Source organism: Gymnoscopelus microlampas (genome assembly GCF_963454915.1).
Source record: "Gymnoscopelus microlampas genome assembly, chromosome: 10".
Classification (NCBI taxonomy): Eukaryota; Metazoa; Chordata; class Actinopteri; order Myctophiformes; family Myctophidae; genus Gymnoscopelus; species Gymnoscopelus microlampas.
In genome coordinates, this window is record NC_139947.1 from 35,186,479 (window position 1) to 35,205,987 (window position 19,509).

The window sequence follows — 19,509 nt, forward strand, 5'->3', positions numbered from 1 at the left end:
TCCTATGTTCATTTAAAGTCATTCTGTGTAACTTTCTAAATTGCACATGTTATTTTGATATGATCTTTAATGACATACTGTGTAAATTGTTTGAATTTAAACAAAAGTTATTTTTGATTTCATCTTTAACTGGAATATTCTTCCCAAAAAACATTCTACAGAAATGTGTTATTTGAGAACTTCTACACTATTTTAGTTGCAAATGTCTGTCCCAGACACTTGCACCAAAATGACGCACTCATGTAGTACTGGAAATGTATTTATTTAAATGTTGATAAAATACTGTTTCTGACAACGTAGTTGTTACTTTCCAAAAGATGCGACCCTGCAGCATTCTTTTTGAGGCGGTACTTCCGTGGCTTTCTTTCGAACTGAATTCTGGGAATCGCAGTCCATTTAAACGGATAGATTAACACTGAGGATACTGAGTATACATCAGTATACCTTTGTATGAAGATCTCACACGCAGTGTCTATTGAGGGAAACTCAAGTTGTACACAGGGGCGTCCTTGGGGGTCTCAGGAGATATAAATTCCCCCCTACTTTTGCATTTAACCTCAAAATGCATATGTCCTCCATGTTTCTTTGCAGATAAATCAGCTTTTAGAACTCTTTTATAGACACTTGTTTTCTTTCCTGCAACAATACTGCTCTTCCCCATGGACCTACCTGCGGATTATACCAGTGTCAGTTTACCTTATGTGGATTATGCAGTCGACACACACTGACATTTTGCACTGACTTTCTTTTTGCACTGACTTTTGTCGCTGACTTTAGTTTTTTGTGTTTTTCTTGCACCTTAACTAACGTCCATAGTATTGATTGATTGATTGATTGAATACTTTATTAACAGTTTGCAAAAAAAGGCACGGTGGCACAGATTTAAGTGTAACACATACTATGCTGTAGCACATACAGTATACATCTGCTGCTATGCTCACGCACCTTTATATCTTACCTCAGGTACGTGTAAATATGTAGATAATTTGTTTGTTTTCTTTGATTGATCCCCCCCCCCTTCTTCTTCTTGCCTTTCTTTTTTTCTATGGAAATAACAAAAACGATAGAACATTGCACAAAAACGAATTTCACCCACTTTTTCACTTCTGTAAACCTGTGATTTGACAATAAAGCTGATTCTGATTCTGATTCAGTGTGCAGACGCGGGGTACCACCTCACCCTGGGCCGTGTGATGAGGGCCTACCTGTCCAGCCGGTGCCGGGCTCAACAGAACCTGGACACGGGTCTGCAACAGCTCCAAGGGACGGTGAAGGGGCTGGACGAGAGGCAGGACAGAGACCACCTGCTGCAGGCCCACCACAACATCTTCTGCCTGCCTCTACGGTTCCCCTACCTGCCTCACGACGGTGACCAGGTACAGCAACAGTATGTGTGTGTACTGTACGTGGGCTTCGATAGGCTATGTGTTTTTCTTTTTTGTCTTCACTGTTTTGTTTATTCAGGATTTCAGGGCATACATAAAATAATGACGTATTTACATTTTATGTGAAACACCCACATAGGACATAAGACAATAGCAATAATATATCGACATACAAATGCTATACCATCACTGTAATTACTGGACATACGTCCTAAGTACATACAAAATAGTACTGTAAGTAAAATAGATAAAGATGCAAAAGAGTATAAAAGACCAGGAAGAACATCCAGTATATAAATCACAAGTGCTCTGCAAAATCTAAATGAGTGTGTGTGTGTGTGTGTGTGTGTGTGTGTGTGTGTGTGTGTGTGTGTGTGTGTGTGTGTGTGTGTGTGTGTGTGTGTGTGTGTGTGTGTGTGTGTGTGTGTGTGTGTGTGTGTGTGTGTGTGTGTGTGTGTGTGAGTGCGTCTGATTATGAATTACTGTATGTAGTACTGTATTCTCACTCACCACTTCCTGTTTGCGTTCAGTTGTCAGAGGTCAGTGCAGAGTGTGAGATGAGAAATGACCTGGAGAACCGATACGAACAGATCCGGGTCAGACTGACTGCAGTCAGTCAGGAAACTGAAGAGGTACCTCGCACTGCTACCACTACACTATTGTTGCACTGCAATCCCTCTAAAGCAGTGGTTCTCAACCAGTTTCATTTCAAGGACCCCCCCAAATTAAGACTGTATTTGGCAGCAGACCCCTATTGAGAACCACTGTTCTAAAGCAGCTCTGAACCACCAAATTTCATGTATGTGCAAATATACAGTCACAAATAACACCCCATGGCGTGGGGACCAAATTATTATTAGTATTAGTAACCTCACTCCTTGGGACCCAGGAAAGATCCGTTTGGATTCCATCTGACGAGTTGGGGAATAATTATCGACTTGAGACAGAAAACGTCCAATAGTTTGATTCTGCATGACTTGAGTCGAGAGCGACACTCACGACACTCACAACACTCACGACACTCACAACAGTTCAGTCCAGTTCAATTTGTTTCTCACCATCCTCTCTCCTGCTGCAACCCAGGCTCATAAATGCTTGCTGTCAGGTCACGCTTTCCTGTTGGAAAGCATCTGTGACGATGACCTGGAGCCCAGTGCAGCCAGCAGCTCAGCTCAGGAAGGCAGTACTGAGAACCTAGCCAGCAGGCCAAGTGTGGCTCAACGGAGAGCCAATCTACAAGAAGCAGAACATCTCTACGTTACTGTGAGTCCACACAGTATACTTACCCTCATAGATTATCATCTGGTGGTAATGTATTGTACAGCAGGGGTTCTCAAACCCCAATTGATTTATATTTAGCCGTGGACCCCCATTTGAAAAGATGTTATGCCAGGGACTCACATAAGAGAAGATTTGTTAACATTTTGTCAAGATTTTGCTAAATGTTTCAAAAATAGCAGATTTACAAGCACAGTTAGCACACGCATCGCACATGAGCTTGTAGATCGGCTGTGTCCGAATAGCTGAAAAATAAAATGGGGCTTAAAGTGTTAAACTGTTCCTCATAATAGGGACCCCCTGGAACACCTCCAAGGACCCCTGGTGGTCCTCTGACCCCACTTTGAGAACCAGTGTTGTTATTACAGTGTAAATGGGAGCTATGTGACTAATTGTGATGACACAAGCCATAGCGGGCAATGTCGATTGCACGATAACAATGACTTTGAATGTACAATGTACACATGCACCTGCACTTGCTCTATTATATTTCATTTCCTACTAAAAATATGTAATAAATAATAATAATCATTACTTTGAAATGCTGATTTATTTTGCAGAGAGTAAAAGAGTACCTGGTAGACAGCTCTCTGGTTTCCAAACTACAAGCCAAACATGACTTGCTTAAAGTGGCTGTGCAAAAAGGTACCAAACACTTCTGCAATTCTTACATTGGGTAGTATAACAAGGCAAAAACACTGAACCATATTGTTCAGCTTGACTGCAGTGTACTGTACTGTGTCAGTAGTAAATTGTTGTTCCTTTTTTAAACCAAAGCAGTGTATCACTTTAACCCTGATGTTTCCCTTTATTTGCCACTTAATAGCTAATTCTGCATTCAAAATGTTCTTCTTCCTAGCTGTAGTAACAAAGGACCATCAACCCAGGTACAGCTGAATCTGCTTCTGTGGAGAGCATTTAGAGCCAACCACATCAAACCACAAAACACATTTAAAGTTGTTTGAAAGATACAGATCTATATATGTATGCCCCAGACAGTATATTGACTGGTATACTGTATTTCCCTGCAGAATCAACACAAAGTCTATGAAAAGGAGTCAATCCAATTCCAAGATGACTCACAATCACAAACTTTTCAGTGGGGACATGCTGTCCTTCATAAAGGTAATTAACTAATAGCACAATTAATCATACAGTACTGTAACAGTCTTAACATCCTTCCCTTTTTTGCTGTTTGCGGTCTAGCTGTCCATTTATTGTATTTATTGCTCTTATTTTACAGTTTTTGTTGTACCTTTTCTCATATTATATTATATTATATTATATTATATTATATTATATTATATCATATTATATTATATTATATTATATTATATTATATTATATTATATTATATTATATTATATTATGTATAAGTACTTATTCTCTTAAGTTGATAACTTTTTCTTTTCATTTAGGCGTCTGGACAACAAATTCCACTGGTTGTGGAGAGCTGTATTCGATTCATCAACCTCAATGGTGAGTCAACTGCACTGTATCACTGTAAGTGTAAACAGTGATACAGTGTTGTCAGTGATGTATTTCAATAACTTCAATAACATACATGTATTATTTAAATTTGGTTAATATATGCCCTTCCATTCATCCATCCATCCATATTTTCAGGTCTTCACCACGAGGGGATCTTCAGGGTGCCAGGGTCCCAATTGGACGTCAACAGCATAAGGGATGCCTTTGAGCGAGGTACAGTATGTGTGTGTGTGTGTGTGTGTGTGTGTGTGTGTGTGTGTGTGTGTGTGTGTGTGTGTGTGTGTGTGTGTGTGTGTGTGTGTGTGTGTGTGTGTGTGTGTGTGTGTGTGTGTGTGTGTGTGTGTGTGTGTGTGTGTGTGTGTGCGCGCGCGCGCGCGTGCGTGCGTGCGTGCATGTACCATCGCGCACTCTCACAGAATCAACATATACTAAGTGCCCTTTCTGAAGAGCATTAATAATGTGGGACAGTGTGTTGTGGGCTTCTTCTACAGGAGAGGACCCACTGTCTGAGAGGAATTGTTCCCTGGATTCTGTGGCTGGAGTGTTGAAGCTTTATTTCAGAAGCTTGGAGAATCCCTTATTCCCTATTGACAGCACCGGCCAGCTCCTGGAACATACCCGTAAGGCTTAATAAATGTATACTCTTTACTGTACTTGACTGTGTCTTAAAGGCATCGTGTAAATAATGTTTTTTCAAGTGAATATTTTTAAGATGTCATTTTTTACATAAATGTCCACCAGAGGCAGCTCCACAAACCATGTTCAACCCAGATTTGGCACAACAAAGGGAATGCACTCGTTCTCATGCTATTCATCAAAAATGTGGAATGCCCTACCAAAAGGAGTAAAGGAGTGTAAAACCCTACTCACTTTCAAAAATGCCCTAAAGATACACCTTCAGGAGGCTGCAATTCAAAAATGGCCCTTGTCCAAGTCCTAACCTACCCCATGTCCTAACCTAACCTACCCCCTACCCCCCCCTCTCTCTTTCTTCTTTTGTACATATTTGTCACTCTTCATACCAGTAACCTGTAAACTGATTGTATGACATTCTGTATAGTAGTGTGTATATCTGTCCGTCTCTTATATGTCATCATGATTTGTGTGCATGGGGATCTCATCTTAAACAAGCTAAGTGCTTAACTGAGCTATCCAGTTTAGTAGACCTTGTATTGCGAATTTGTACTTCCATGTACTGTTATGTACTGTCATGTACTGTTCTCATGTCTTACTAAATAAAGTACATCAATCAATCAATCAATCAATCAATCGAAGCATAAATTAGCCATACGTATGTAGTATTGCACGTGTGTGTGTGTGTGTGTGTGTGTGTGTGTGTGTGTGTGTGTGTGTGTGTGTGTGTGTGTGTGTGTGTGTGTGTGTGTGTGTGTGTGTGTGTGTGTGTGTGTGTGTGTGTGTTTGTGGGTCCATGTCTTAGAGTTTTCAACAGCAGGTTGAATCTCTTAACTTATCTCCCTTCTGTGTTTTCCTTTCACAGACATAGATGACAAGGCTGAGAGAGCAGCTTATCTCAAAACGGTCATCTCATCCTACCCTGAGCCTCTGACTGTTGTACTGAGATACCTGTTTGCGTTCCTCCATCAGTGAGTGATGTAACACGTGGTCAGCACCTTAACACCAATCATTTACAATTCAGCATTTAAATATTTTTAAAAAGCCATTAAATTGACTCAAATGTTAAGGTGAACTTGGAATCTTTTACTTAGAAGGACACTATCACAATTTTCACAATTATCGATATATATATTGCTATTACTAACGTTCCATTAGCAGTCATAAAACTGAGTGTTTTTTCTATGTGTCTCATCATGGGAAATGTAGGAGCACAGAGAATGGAAACAGACAGATTGAATGCAGATCAACAGTGTGATAGTGTCCCATGTAATACATTTGATGAGTTGGCTCTTTTCCACACGTCTGCTGCAATAAGAGTTTCATGCAACTTAGAATTTCAGTTTCTCTTCTCACTCAAAATCTCTCTCCTCTGCTAGTCTGCACTTCCTCTATCTTTTTCAGTTGTGAATCTCCTGATTTCCATCGTTCCTCCCAGGGTTATTATAGTTAACTAAAACTAACAAAATAACGAAAACTAGAATAAAACAAAGATTGGAGTTAAGCAGATCGCCATTTTTCACTATTTTACTTCGCCTCTGACTACCCCATATTACAATAAAAGACTAAAACTATCTCTAAATCTAATGAAAACTCAGCTAAAACTAAGCTCTTTCACAAAATAAAAACTCAAATAAACTAGCAAACCCTCTGAAATTGAAAACGTCAAGTCAAAACGAAATAAAAATAAAAAAAGTATGAAAATGTTCAAACTATAATAACCTTGGTTGGTCCTTCTCCCGTCAGTGTGTCCCAGTACAGTGATGAGAACATGATGCAGCCTTACAACCTGGCCGTGTGTTTTGGCCCCAGTCTGGTACGAGGGGCCCTCGATGACGACGTGGTCACCCTGCAGCCTCAGATCAATAACTTGGTCAAGAACCTAATCCTCCAACATGAAAGCATCTTCCCCAGCCAGGCCGAGGTACAGGGACCTGTTTATGAGAAATGTATGGCACAGGAACATGATGACGGGTGAGATGAGATACATACCTGCAAACACACATATGGATATACACATATTTGTATAGAGACACTTCAATGTAAAGATCACTCTCGATCATATATATATACACTATATATATATACTGTATATATACAATGTGTGTGTGTGTGTGTGTGTGTGTGTGTGTGTGTGTGTGTGTGTGTGTGTGTGTGTGTGTGTGTGTGTGTGTGTGTGTGTGTGTGTGTGTGTGTGTGTGTGTGTGTGTGTGTGTGTGTGTGTGCGTGTGTCTAATATAAAATGTATTTATATATTTTATTATCGTTTTTATATAATCTTTTCAGTGAAGCGATCACAGAGGAGGGAGATGGAGAAGCAGAAAATACCCACAGCAAAGATGGTACGAATAAATCATTCTTTGCATATGCTGGAGCCCTGACAGTTACTGTCTTCACAAATTGCGTGTCTCAGAATAGTAAAAACTATTTTTTTCAATATACCGTACTTACTGTGTACTACAGATTTGGAGACAGGAACCTTGATAGACCAAAACACCAGCTCATTTCCAGCGCTGACACAGCGAAAAGATGAGCGACCTCTTGCCAATAGCAGGGCTTCCCCAGACCAGAGCAACTCTAGAAGAGGCATCTCACCAGGGACCAAGATTGCTCCAAGTGGAAAGTTCATGCTAACGCCCCCCATGGCTTCACAGGGCAAGCCACCACGGGCCCAGTCCCCTGGCTTCATATGGAGAGAGTAAGTGCCACATGATTAAACAGTTCATCAACTGACTTGTTGTGGTCAGTAGAGACACAGGATGGATTTTTAACAAGGCCTCTTTTTTAAATTATCTCCATCTATTGTCTTCAAAGGGCCCAGGACCTCTCTACCTCTGAGGATATCACCGTTGACAAGGTTTGGCTTCTTTCACATTTAGTTTTAAATTACTTTTCTCATAATGACTGTCCACAGAACATTGTTGCTATTATCAAACTCAGTCAGTGAGTGAAGCATAATTAGAGGTTCAGTGGATGTGTGGGCAGTGCAGAGGAGACACAGGGCCTTGTATCTTTCCTCTCCATCTTCAATGTGCTTTGTTTCATCTCACAGGAGGTCTGTCGCCAGATGAACTCTGTCTTCAAGGAGCTGCTCTCGAAAAAGACACTACAAGATCCCTCCTCCTCTCCCTCCATCCAACCTTCCCAGAGGAAAGGGAGGCGTAGGGCTGTTTAGACTAGCAGAACAACTGAATCGGGAGAGAGGACTCGTTGAATGGATCATATCGTCGCTGTCAGGTGGAAACTTTGAGCCTGTGTTCCAAATGGATCCAATGTAGTTATTATTTAGTCACAAGCTTTTGTTACTACTTTTCAATGGTTAAATAGCCTATTTATGAAACCCACAGACAGACTTAAACCACTTTCAACCTGGCGTCCCTATTTTGGGCAGGTCATTATAGGCGAAACTTTTAAAAGACTTTCAAAATCTTAAAGGAATAGCTAAACAAAAAAGCAGATCTACAAACTAGGGCTGTTTTCACTACTGTTGTGTGACCCTCATACGACGTAAGTATGAAATAGGGCATTGATTTGTTGCAAAAATGTAATTATAGATCAAATATGGAGATTACAGTTTTCTGTCAGACAGCGACGATACAAATAATTATGCATGGATTATATAAAAGAGGAAAAGGATTTGAATGTATGTGTACAAGTGTCAGCATCTATGGGCTGTTTGATCTCTAGAACAGGGGTCTTCAACGTTTTCAAGCCAGGGACCCCCTAGCTGAGAGAGATTAAGCAGGGACCCCCTCTATATAACTTTTTTTTTTTTAAATGAGGTCTGCTCTTTTTTTTCGCTCTACACCTATACCCCTTTGCCAAAAGTAGCAGATCTACAAGCTCACAACGCCTCGCAGCGCGAGGCGTTGTGAGCTTGTAGATCTTCTACTTTTGGCTAAAGTTCTCCTCAGAAAAGGAATGCTAGGGTTCATTGGTTAATGTAAAAAAAAAATCCCATCACACAAAGATTTGGGGGACCCCCTGTAGTAACTCTGAGGACCCCCTAGGGGTCCCAGACCCCCTGTTGAAGACCCCTGCTCTAGAAGCTGAGAGCACTGACCCACAAACACCTCGCTGAACATGTCTGTTCAGACAACCGCTCTGTGAGCCATTTTGGTTGGACAAGAGCTTATTCATACTGAGAAGCCTTTTGTTAGTGTTTTGTACAATGTACAGCATGTCAGTTGACAGTGCAATATGTGCCTAAACAGTAGTCTAGCAAGAGGCTATGGATCTATGTTTTTATACATTTACTGATGTTGTGTTTGTAAAATTATTTGACATGCACTGAAGTGTTCTTATTAGGTTGTATATATTGTGTTCAACTTGATGCTGTGCCTGTCCTGTCCTTCATGTAAGCTAGCACTGTTAATCAGTGCAGACAGACCAATTTTAATCAGTGCCATTCGCAAATTAATTTGCTTTGCTCACTGGACCTTGAAATGCCCTCATTACAATGTCCACCTCCCAGACAAACATACACACACCGGTGGCACATAATGTGCCTGTGCACACCCATGCAAGTTTACACACACACACACACACACACACACACACACACACACACACACACACACACACACACACACACACACACACACACACACACACACACACACACACACACACACACACACACACACAATTTTATCATTTGTCAGTTTGAAAAAATGATGGAGTCATAGAACTGAGACGAGGGCAAACTGTGAATTATGTGGTCGATTATGTTTTCGCCCTCTTGGAGATATCTTTTTTAAAATGTATTTTCCACACTAATATTGTTCTGTACAGCTTACATCAAATAATAAACCATACTGATTGATACAATGAAACAGTGTTTTAAAGTATTTTGAGATATATTAGAGACTTTCAAATGGTTTTAACGTCAATACTTCATTCAAATATGATAAGTAGTTTTGGATTGATTGATTAAATACTGTTCAACAGTTTGCAAAAAAGTCACAGTGGTACAAATTTATATAAAAGGATGCCAAAAGGATTACCCAAAAAAGCCCATGGCTTATTTCCATTGAGGTCCTGTGTAGTAGTAGGCCTTATGGATTTTTGCAAATAAAATAAAAATAATGCGAATATCTAGAATGAATGTATTTAAAGGGATATTTCAAATAAAAACAAATGTGGGTCATTTTTATCGTCTACTCAGGCTTTTGGGACAACCCCGGACAGTTTTAAAGTTGCTTGATTCGGTATTTAGATATTTGATATTCATTTTGTCAGACACGCCCCCTTCCTATACAAACCCATTGTAACTTCAAACTCCATTTTAACCATGTTAGATTAATCGGAAACACCCGTAACCCCGTATTGATATTGTCCTTCTAATAAGTGAATTTCAATTACTTTTTTCATTTATTTTTAATATTCTTTTTGGAAAATGAAAAAAATGAAATACAATAAAAATAAATAAATGAAAAAAGGTAATCGAAAAAACACGGCCCCCTCACGTAGGCCTATTAGGAGGAGGGCAGTGTTTTTGATGAATCAAATCATGAGTTTGAAGTTATAAACTATAACTTATAATGGGTTTGTATAGGAAAGGGGCGTGTCTGATAAAATGAATATCATCTAAATACTGAATCAAGCAACTTCCAATACTGAATCAAGCAACTTCCAATACTGAATCAAGCAACTTCCAATACTGAATCAAGCCCCCCAAAACTGTCTGGGGGCTGACAAAAGCCTGAGTATATGATAAAAAGACCAATTCTTTTTTTAAAAGTGAAATATCCCTTAATATTAATTAAAATGTTTTTCAAGTAAAGGTATATAGGCTACCGTAGGCTATATATATACAATATAAATAAGAACGGCACAATTATTTATCATTTTCTGATGACGTGTCAAGAAGACTAGGACGCTAGTCCAAGCCCAATTTATACTCCGTCGCGCGACGGTGGCGCGCGTGGAACACAGCAGACCTGTAAGCTCACAGCGCGTGGCGGAAGCGACGCGCTGTGAGCTTACAGATCTGCTATTTTCGGCTCGAGCCTTCCCAGCATGCATTGCGTCAGCACGGTACGTACACGTCATCTCAGCGCACCGGTGGTCAGACTGAAAGCTGAGGTGGACTTACTTCATTTCTCTAACCCAGAACCTCTGGAACAGAACAACACGTCAGGATGTTAAGAATAGCCGCTTTCCTTGCCCTGCTAGTGGCCGCCTGTTCGGGTAAGTTCAGTGCAGTACATAAATGCTGTGTTTTGTTGTCTTTTAATTGTTTTTTTTTAACCCTGTCTTTACGATGCTCGCTACACATTTCTAGCTAACCATACGAATACCTAAACGCTCGCCCCAAAACACAGTTGCCCCGGGACAAATCCGGCGACCTCGGAACGGTCGCCACTAGGTATTTCCTAAACGTAACCTCAGTAAACTATGCCTAAAAACTAACTTTATTCATAAACGTAACCTCAGTAAAGCTATGCCTTATTACCCTAAACATATTCCGAACTTAAACCCCAGTAAAACGAATACAAGAGTACAAGAACCGCTGGGGGAAATAAATGGGGGCGAGCGTGTTTTGGGGCGAGTCTTGGTTACCACCAACCATACCCCCACCTCGGCTAACTTGACTTTCATCTGTCTGCGTGGCGTTAAAGGCTCTAAACTGTGTTTATTCATTAGGAAAAAGCGTATATATTTGCATTTTTAGTGAGTTTGCAATGCAAGCTGGTAAAAAATATATATTTTTTTTAAAATGATTTTATTCCTTGTGTACAGCGGAGAGCTGCTCAGACCCAGTGATTACCCCATCGGCCTACACCACGTCTGACGCTGTCATCTCCTCCGAGTCTGTGTTCATCGTGGAACTGAGCCTGGCCTGTGCCAACGGCGCACAGGTGAGTGTTTTTTTTTTTTTTTTTACATTGATACCAATTTTAACATGACATTTCTTAAACAACGTGTCCTAGTGAAGTTGCTGAATGATTAACGGATGATGCACTACTTCATTCATTTTCACCAGAGCGTGGCGCTGTATGCTGATGTCAACGGAAGGCAGTTCCCAGTGACAAGAGGCCAGGATGTTGGCAAGTACCAGGTATGAGGCCGGTGCTCTGTACTTATATGTAGGGTTGGTGTCCTTTTTGGGATTTTAACGATTCTTGTTCCTTAACGAATCCCCCTTAACGGACCCTAACAGGTCTGTTACTCTTGAGAGTGTACAAATATGGTGGTCCTTGAAATTTCAAAGTGTGAGAACCACCGGTATTGTAATTGCAATAATAGCAGGTGTGAAGTCCACATACCAGCTCTGACAGTGACGGAACCGATTCCGGTTCCACAATGTTGGATTCGGTTCCTTCGATTGCTCCGGATCGATCCCAACCCTACTTGTATGGCTCTCTAATGACTATGTGCGTTGCAATGTTCGCTGGCTAACTCCGGCAATGTTTACCTTTCTGCTTTTCTCAGGTGTCTTGGAGCCTTCCTCACAAACAGGCCAGCTCTGGAACTTATCAGGTCAAGTTCTATGATGAGGAATCTTACAGTGTGCTGCGCAAGGTGGGTTTTGATCACAAGTGTTCAGAGGATTGTACTTGTATAATTGCGAAAGCTATATGCTTCTCCCTCTTTTACGGAATGACTGGTTGTATTGATTTGTATGTTATGTATTCCAGGCCCAGCGAAACAATGAGGATGTAGCATCCATCCAGCCTCTCTTCTCCGTCAACGTGGATCACAGGGTGAGTTTGATTAGACACGCAGACATGAGTAGGCTGGTCCTCTGATGAGGCAGCCACAGGAAATGTTGTATTTACAGCAAATCTTCAAATAGATGGATTCATTTTTGGCGTGGAATGAAATTCAGTATATGACGCTAATGTTCGCTCATCTTAAGTTGGCCCAATGGACATGATTATACCTGCCAACACTCCTGAATTTACCAGGAGACTCCTGAATTTCTAGCCGCAAACAACGTAGATGCTATAATGCTATCTGGCATCTAGAGTTGCAATACCAACCCTTGACAGCCCATTCATTGAAACTGAAAAGTCCTTGTATTAAACAATGTTAAACTCCCCAGCATTGCAGCTGTATGGAAAGCTTGGGTTATCCTCTTTGTATCTTTCAAGTTTTTGTTTCATAAAAATCCACGTAGACATGTTATGAGCTACTTTCTATCAATTAATTCCGTACAGGTGACTTTATTTTTCACAGTTTGCAAGCACTCGTTTTCAATAACGCAACGTCCTGCTGCCTCCTACATTATGTGCAATTTCAAAACAGGTGGTACGCAGGATTGTTGAGTGATTTCCAACGAGCGCTTCCAAATTCGAACACTTGGATAATGATAATAATCACCTGCATGGAATTTATTGACAGAAAGCAGGTCACCGTCATAACATGTCTACGGTGGATTTTTATGAAACAAAACGGATACAAAGAGGATAACTCAAGCTTCCATACAACTGCAATGTTGGTGAGTTTAACGTTGTTTAAAACAATCAGATAGGACTTTTTGGTTTCAATGAATGGGCTGTCAATGCAACATAGATAATAGATGCCAGATAGCATTATAACATCTAAGTTGCTGCGGCTACCCTTTCTCCTGCTGTGTTTCTGAATTGTAATTTCTCTTGAAAATATCCCACATTTTGGACAACTTAACCCAGACTCCATGGTAAAAGTGAACATACCATGGGTGTTACACATCCCACCAGTGGCGTAGCTTACATAGGGTTGCTGGGTTATGAGAACCCATATGCGGGATTTCACCGCAAAGGGCCCCCCCTGCTGCAGAGTTTTTATTTTATTTTAGTTCTTCTTAGCACCAAACGGTGTCGAGAAAGTGAAAGTTTAGAAGCAGTGAAACGCATCGGTGGAGCGTCTTTTTTGACAAAACAGTCCCGGGGGCCCCTTTTGATCTGAAAACCCATGCTGAAAAAGGTGTCTACTCCACTGCATCCCACTGATATGCAGCCAGGGCCATAATGTGAATACTAAGTTAGTGAATATTAAGCCAGGCCCCCCACCAGAAAAATCTCCTTATTTTTCAGTTCAATGTTGGCAGGTATTGCACATGATACAGGAAAGTTTTAATCATGTTGATCAAAAGTAAAAAATATGAAGAGTGCATCTTTTTTGTTCCTTGGCACAGTAAGTGGCCATGGTATATGATGTAATAATATATGTGATAATGCACTCCCAAGGTGACAGACTCGACAGGGAACTCCACAAGCACAGTTCTTCATATTAGGGCTGCCACCTCATAGTCAATTAATCGATTTTGTTCTTGTTGATTTGTTGTTGTTATTATCTTTTTCCCCCATGCACATCTCTGGTCAACTCTAGATATAACCCTTTAATTCTGACAGTATACAACTTTCAAAAGTCAGCCCAGTAGTTCTTGTGAAATCAACATTTAAATGTTCGCTTCTCAACCTCACCAAGCTGAAAAGGCTGGTCACTGCATGATTGTTTGCAGCAAAGACAATATCACAGATGTATCAATGATGATCAACTAAGTATTTCTTTAGTTGAGGCAGGGCTGTCCCTGACTCATTGATTAATTTCCTATTATTGGGACACATCATCATGTGTTATCGCTTACACAGCCTTGTGCATAGATGGCACCTTGTTATAATGTGGAATGTAGCTCAAAAGGTACTTCACAATATTGAAAATGGAAACATTTGACACTTACTGTACTGATATGAACTCACCCAAACACAGCTGATAATTCACGTATTTATAGCTATACTGACATGTAATTACTGTAGTAATGCACTTAAAGGCCAAGAATAAGGTTAAACTGAAATATGTGGATGGTATCCTGCACAACTCTAGTGTTAATTAGCTGGTTCTTTGCTTCTGGTTCTTATGTGACACATGAGTTGGCACTGACAGTAATGCAATCATTATTTGAAGTTGCAAGGGGTTGTCCTCAGTCGTATTCAATTCACTGAAACATTGTCTTACAAAACAATGCAATTATTTGAAAGGAAGCAGAAATGTGTATGATTTATTAACAGTTCATGTAGAAATTAATGTATTTTATTTATCCGTTTTGTCAATTGAGAAGGTATTTCAGTTTTGCAATGATGACTTGGATATATGAGGCAGTGAAAATATCCAATACTGCAATAGAGGCAGTTTCGCACATATAAGTAAACATTTGCATTAAAAACAAAGAAACCTGGCCTACCATTGGATAAAACAAGCAATTAAAACCTTCACAAGCCGTTGAGTTAAGCTCCATGGATTTGGCCACTGAGATGTAAGGTGGTCAAGCAAGCAAGCCAGCCATAAATCATCTTTGAGCAAATCCATTGAATTTGGCCTGGAGTAACTATAGGCCACCTTGTCATAAGCAGTTTGAACCCTTCTTTGGGACATTAAAGGAGGGGGGGGCGGGGGAGTGTCCAATTAGTGTCATTTACATGTTAAATATAATTATCCCTCCCGTAAATGTTGACAGTGGTAAGTTGTAGGTAGTCCAACATTAACATTGGTTGCTTGTCGTGCAGTGGTAATTGGTTTCCCAACAAGTTTTCTTCCTAGACTTTCTACCTTTCTTTTTATTCAAGACATTGCACTTTAAACTTGGTTTCTGTTCATTTGCATTTCGCGGGGGTGTATTGATCTTGGTGTCTTTTCTATCTAACCACAGGGTGCCTGGAATGGCCCATGGGTGTCGACTGAGGTTCTGGCTGCTCTCATTGGTATTCTGGTCTACTATCTGGCTTTCACCGCAAAGAGCACCATTCAGGCATAAAGGATCCCCCAGTCATTTTTTTTAACCACTGGATCTTTAAAGACTGCATTCTGGTGCAACCTATCTGCCAGTCTTGTCATCTAGTATTGTGGCAGATCTATTTAATTTGGCCACCGACTCTGTTTTCAGATGAGGAGCCAGAGCAAAAAATCTTTGTAATTTTTTTATTCAAGCAGACTGTGTCTGTATGCTGTCAGTCTTGTCAATTAACAGATTCATTTAGGATATTTTGTCATTTTTGTTTTTTTGTCTTTTGTAAAAATCTGAACAATCCACAGCAACAGTCCTGTAAACTAAACAAAAAACGAAAAACAGGTGATCATGTCCTAATAGCCATGTACGGTATGGACCTGCACTAATGAATGTCTGTAGGAACATGCAGACATCAGCTTTCTCCATGCTCTTCACTGTGGGTGACCGTTGGATGGATTGGGATCCTTGCAGATAACAGTGAACATCAGTAGCAGGAGATCTCCGCCTCTTGTTTATGACATTGTAATGTTTAGTGATCATCACAAATGTGACTGCACTGGCTGGCCTGGATAGGCCTAACATTGTTATAGCATGTTCTGCCAAGCGACATGGTCAACTGAATAAATGGTCTGTTTTTCTTCCACTGTTGTGTTTTGGCTTTGTGAGAGAATCCAGCAACAGACTGGCTCTTCCATAAATTCTTCTTGTTCCAAGGCAGAGAGGAAGGTTAACGAGCCGTCGATCCATAGCAACACATTCTTTGCACGCTTTTTGGGCGACTTCAGTAAATGATTGATCAGATCCACTGACCTCTAGATCCAAATGCACAATCTATTCCATGAAGGTTTTTTTTTGTTTTGTTTACTTCTGTAGAATCTACTTAATGGTTTTAGATAATATTACTTTATTAAAATAACAATGCAAATGGCAAAATAGTGGGATTATCTGCTCTTACTGATGTTTTTGTTCCTCTTACTGATTTGTCTTTGGGAAAATAAGCCATGACGATTGAGGGCCATCATATTCGGGGAAAATATTTGCCTAATGCTAGACAAATGTTATGTAAATAATTATTTGTTTCTGGCCTATCTGGGAGCACTTACTATAATTCCTACAGTATTGTGTATTTGTGACGACTGGCAGTAAAGATCAACATAGTGCTGCAGCTTCGCTGTTGCTGTAAACATGATCACATGGGTTAACTTTGAGAAGATCTGACTCGACCATTAGTGGAGATGGGGTGCTATTTCTGTCTTTAGTGGAAGGGAAAAGCTCCCCCACTGGTATGCCTAGATGTCAACGGAGGGGTGCACACAAGAGCCAGGAGCTCACAAGCAGCAAACTGGTGTTCAGTTTTCTCTTTATGCAGTAACCAAAAAAAGCATTGCATTTGTCTAGTATAGAGGCACCATAGCATCTTGGATTGCAATATTCTGATTTGCTGCAGTGCTGCCAAATGCACACACAGTGGCAGCTCACTGCTGCTTTTGTAGTATCACAGAGGCTCTTCATCATTGTCTGTCTTCCCCCCTTTTTCTTTCTTAATGGACATCGATATCATTCATTTCATGAAGCGAGATTATAAATGGCTATTATAATGATTTATAGTCGGCCTATCGTATAGTAACATAAATCTGTTATGAATCTAGTGTCACAAATTGAATAATAACCATATGGGCCTCTGTTAATACTCAGCCCTTCATTCCAGTTTATTTTTATCACATTAATAGGCAAAGGGGCTTGATCTTGGTTGTTGCATAGATTTAAACTTAGCATTTCTATTTATGTAGTTAGTGCATAAAAACTAAAGAGTACATTTGGACCCTCAATGGTGTACCATAGAGTCTCATAACTGCAACCTCTTACTGCCTCCCATGGGATTCATGTAAACTTTGTGTTCCATGTGTGTAACATGATACACACGCACGTATACACAACATAATGTACAAAGTACACGTGAAGATTCTCATATGACTGCCTTTCTTTGGCTTTGTCAGCACAATGCTGTAGTTTATGTGTGACACCCTACCGATGCAAGCGGATATCATAGCTATTGTTGTTCGATAACAACATGCGACGCGTTGTTAACTTGAAGATTGGTTCTTGCTGGCAAGTGACTCCATTATGTGTGAAGGACATTGGGGAAATATATTTCCCCAATGTCCTTATTAGACATATTAATGACATATTGATGACATATAGACATATTGATGCTAAATCTGAAATGACATAATAGTAGGGAGGGAATCCAGACCTTCCTCGTCCAGTGGTCACCTATTGCAGTGGTCCTCAAACAAGGACACACAAATTAATGTTAACTGCAGACCCCCATTATGAAATATTGTATGCCAACATTTTCCATAAAAGGATTTGTGTTGAAATGTTTAAAACATATTCAGAAATATTCCATTTTGTTTCAAGATTTTTTGATAGCAGATCTACAAGCTCACAACACGTTGTGAGCTTATTGATTGGCTATTTAAAAATATGAATATACGTTTAAAATGGTTTAACTGATTTTGATGCTATTTACCCCCTGGGCGGTCACCGGACCACACTTTGAGAACCACTGACTTAGTGCAATGTGGGAAATGGGAATGGTTTAGCGTGGGGATAAAAATGGAATGAATGAACAAATAAACATGGCTAGACTCTCTGAGCCATGCTCACACCAGGGCTTTTCTTCTGCTGGTGTGAGTTGGCTAAATACACCTAAATCTGCAGCTGTTACATTAGTAGGCTATACTGTCAGAATTACAAATGGATAAATGAACACTGAGGATTTTACTGTGTAGTGAATTAAGCAAAGTCAACTAGAAAGGGGCGCTCCTCGCAACGCAGATCTCTGCCAGGCGGCCTATACCCAGGGCTGTGTAATGTCTCTTTGCTTAGTATCTACTGTACACTGTCGCCTTTGCCATTTTGTTGTGAGAGTATGTTTTACCCCCTGTCCGTCTGTCCGTCCGTCATTCTGTCTGTGTACAGACAGAATGGGCCTGTTATAGCGCCACCAAGAGGCCGATTTGTGCAAAACCCATTTTTGGATATTACTCCTACAGATTTTATCCAAACATCACGCAAATCGGTACACAGTATCTCTATAGTCATGTGATCAAGACCGATCTGTCCGATATTTCATATTCCATCCTGATTGTATAAGGTTGGCTTCCAAAGTTTGCAGGATTGTTCCGTTTTGAACAAAATGCATTTCCATGGGCGTGGGGAGTTGCGTCATGACCCAAGGAATCCAGGGGGAAATATTTTTTTATTCAAAGACCTACGGTTCAAAAGTTATAGGCCAAAAGGTAAAGTGGGCTGTAATAGCGCCACCATGTGGCCTACTGGTGTAATTATTTTTTTAATAATTTGGCAATAAACTATGAACCTCCCCTCCAAGTCTTGTAACTCTAGCCCTTACGGTTTCCGAGACAAAAATACTTGAATTGTAGTTTTTTCATTTTCCCATTAAAGTGGATGGGGACATTTAATGCACTAATAAATCAATATCAATTAAACTATGTAACCAATCACTTAGCAAAGTACAAACACACGACTCCCGGTGAAGCCGGTCATTTGGACATATGGCAATAAATTAGGAAAAAAAAACTGTCGGAGAAATAGCGGCTGAAAATAAAGTTTATCTAGAAACAAAGAAATAAAGTTAATCTATTACTATAGTCTGGTTGCCCTATTCGGGCAACCATACTAATAATAATAATACATTGTCTAATGCAGTAGTAGGTCATAGGCAGCGGGTGAGGCTGAGGATTGGGAAGGCTAATATTTGACCAACTAATGTATTATGCTTTAGCCGGGGAGGACAATGTTATCATGTTCATAATAGCAATTATATACACTGACCACAAAAAATACACACAGATAATAATGCAATAGTCAAAGTTCACCGACTGCTAAATGTACATGCATAGGCGGATCAGAAAATTGTCTGCGGGTTGTTAGAAATTGAGTTTTCTTTTTGTGTTTTTTGTTTTGCATATAATAAATGTG

General features: G+C 40.2%; 2 protein-coding genes across 3 annotated transcripts in view; both read left to right on the forward strand.

Moving 5' to 3' along the window:
* LOC311053073 (rho GTPase-activating protein 4-like) overlaps positions 1-9,594 on the forward strand; it is a 15,310-nt gene extending 5,716 nt beyond the window's left edge. The window contains exons 8-23 of one of the 2 annotated variants that reach the window (XR_014601604.1): positions 1,155-1,376; positions 1,916-2,017; positions 2,469-2,648; positions 3,224-3,308; positions 3,523-3,550; positions 3,695-3,788; positions 4,082-4,142; positions 4,290-4,367; positions 4,646-4,774; positions 5,653-5,758; positions 6,534-6,761; positions 7,074-7,129; positions 7,251-7,485; positions 7,602-7,644; positions 7,840-8,461; positions 8,821-9,594. Coding sequence is in view for 1 of the 2 variants with exons in the window: in XM_084068456.1 (XP_083924582.1) it covers positions 1,155-1,376; positions 1,916-2,017; positions 2,469-2,648; positions 3,224-3,308; positions 3,523-3,550; positions 3,695-3,788; positions 4,082-4,142; positions 4,290-4,367; positions 4,646-4,774; positions 5,653-5,758; positions 6,534-6,761; positions 7,074-7,129; positions 7,251-7,485; positions 7,602-7,644; positions 7,840-7,962 (1,770 nt within the window). In the remaining variant the exon portion in view is untranslated. Of the gene's footprint in view, positions 1-1,154; positions 1,377-1,915; positions 2,018-2,468; positions 2,649-3,223; positions 3,309-3,522; positions 3,551-3,694; positions 3,789-4,081; positions 4,143-4,289; positions 4,368-4,645; positions 4,775-5,652; positions 5,759-6,533; positions 6,762-7,073; positions 7,130-7,250; positions 7,486-7,601; positions 7,645-7,839; positions 8,598-8,820 lie in introns of those variants that run through there. The other variant, XM_084068456.1, reaches the window with a different exon arrangement.
* A 1,242-nt stretch (positions 9,595-10,836) lies between these two features.
* On the forward strand, positions 10,837-16,144 carry ssr4 (signal sequence receptor, delta). The gene is made up of 6 exons (XM_084069580.1): positions 10,837-10,979; positions 11,532-11,650; positions 11,776-11,850; positions 12,225-12,314; positions 12,431-12,496; positions 15,424-16,144. The coding sequence occupies exons 1-6, from the start codon at positions 10,931-10,933 to the stop codon at positions 15,526-15,528; spliced, it is 504 nt and encodes a 167-aa protein (XP_083925706.1). The 5' UTR covers positions 10,837-10,930; the 3' UTR covers positions 15,529-16,144.
* Positions 16,145-19,509: the final 3,365 nt, after the last annotated feature.

What these genes read in the sequence shown, in the direction of transcription:
- ssr4 (XM_084069580.1), top strand. Translation starts at nt 10,931, where the DNA reads ATGTTAAGAATAGCCGCTTTCCTTGCCCTGCTAGTGGCCGCCTGTTCG. An exon ending in CCTGTGCCAACGGCGCACAG is followed by an intron (nt 11,651 to 11,775) that starts GTGAGTGTTTTT and finishes CATTTTCACCAG; the next exon opens with AGCGTGGCGCTGTATGCTGA. An exon ending in CCGTCAACGTGGATCACAGG is followed by an intron (nt 12,497 to 15,423) that starts GTGAGTTTGATT and finishes ATCTAACCACAG; the next exon opens with GGTGCCTGGAATGGCCCATG.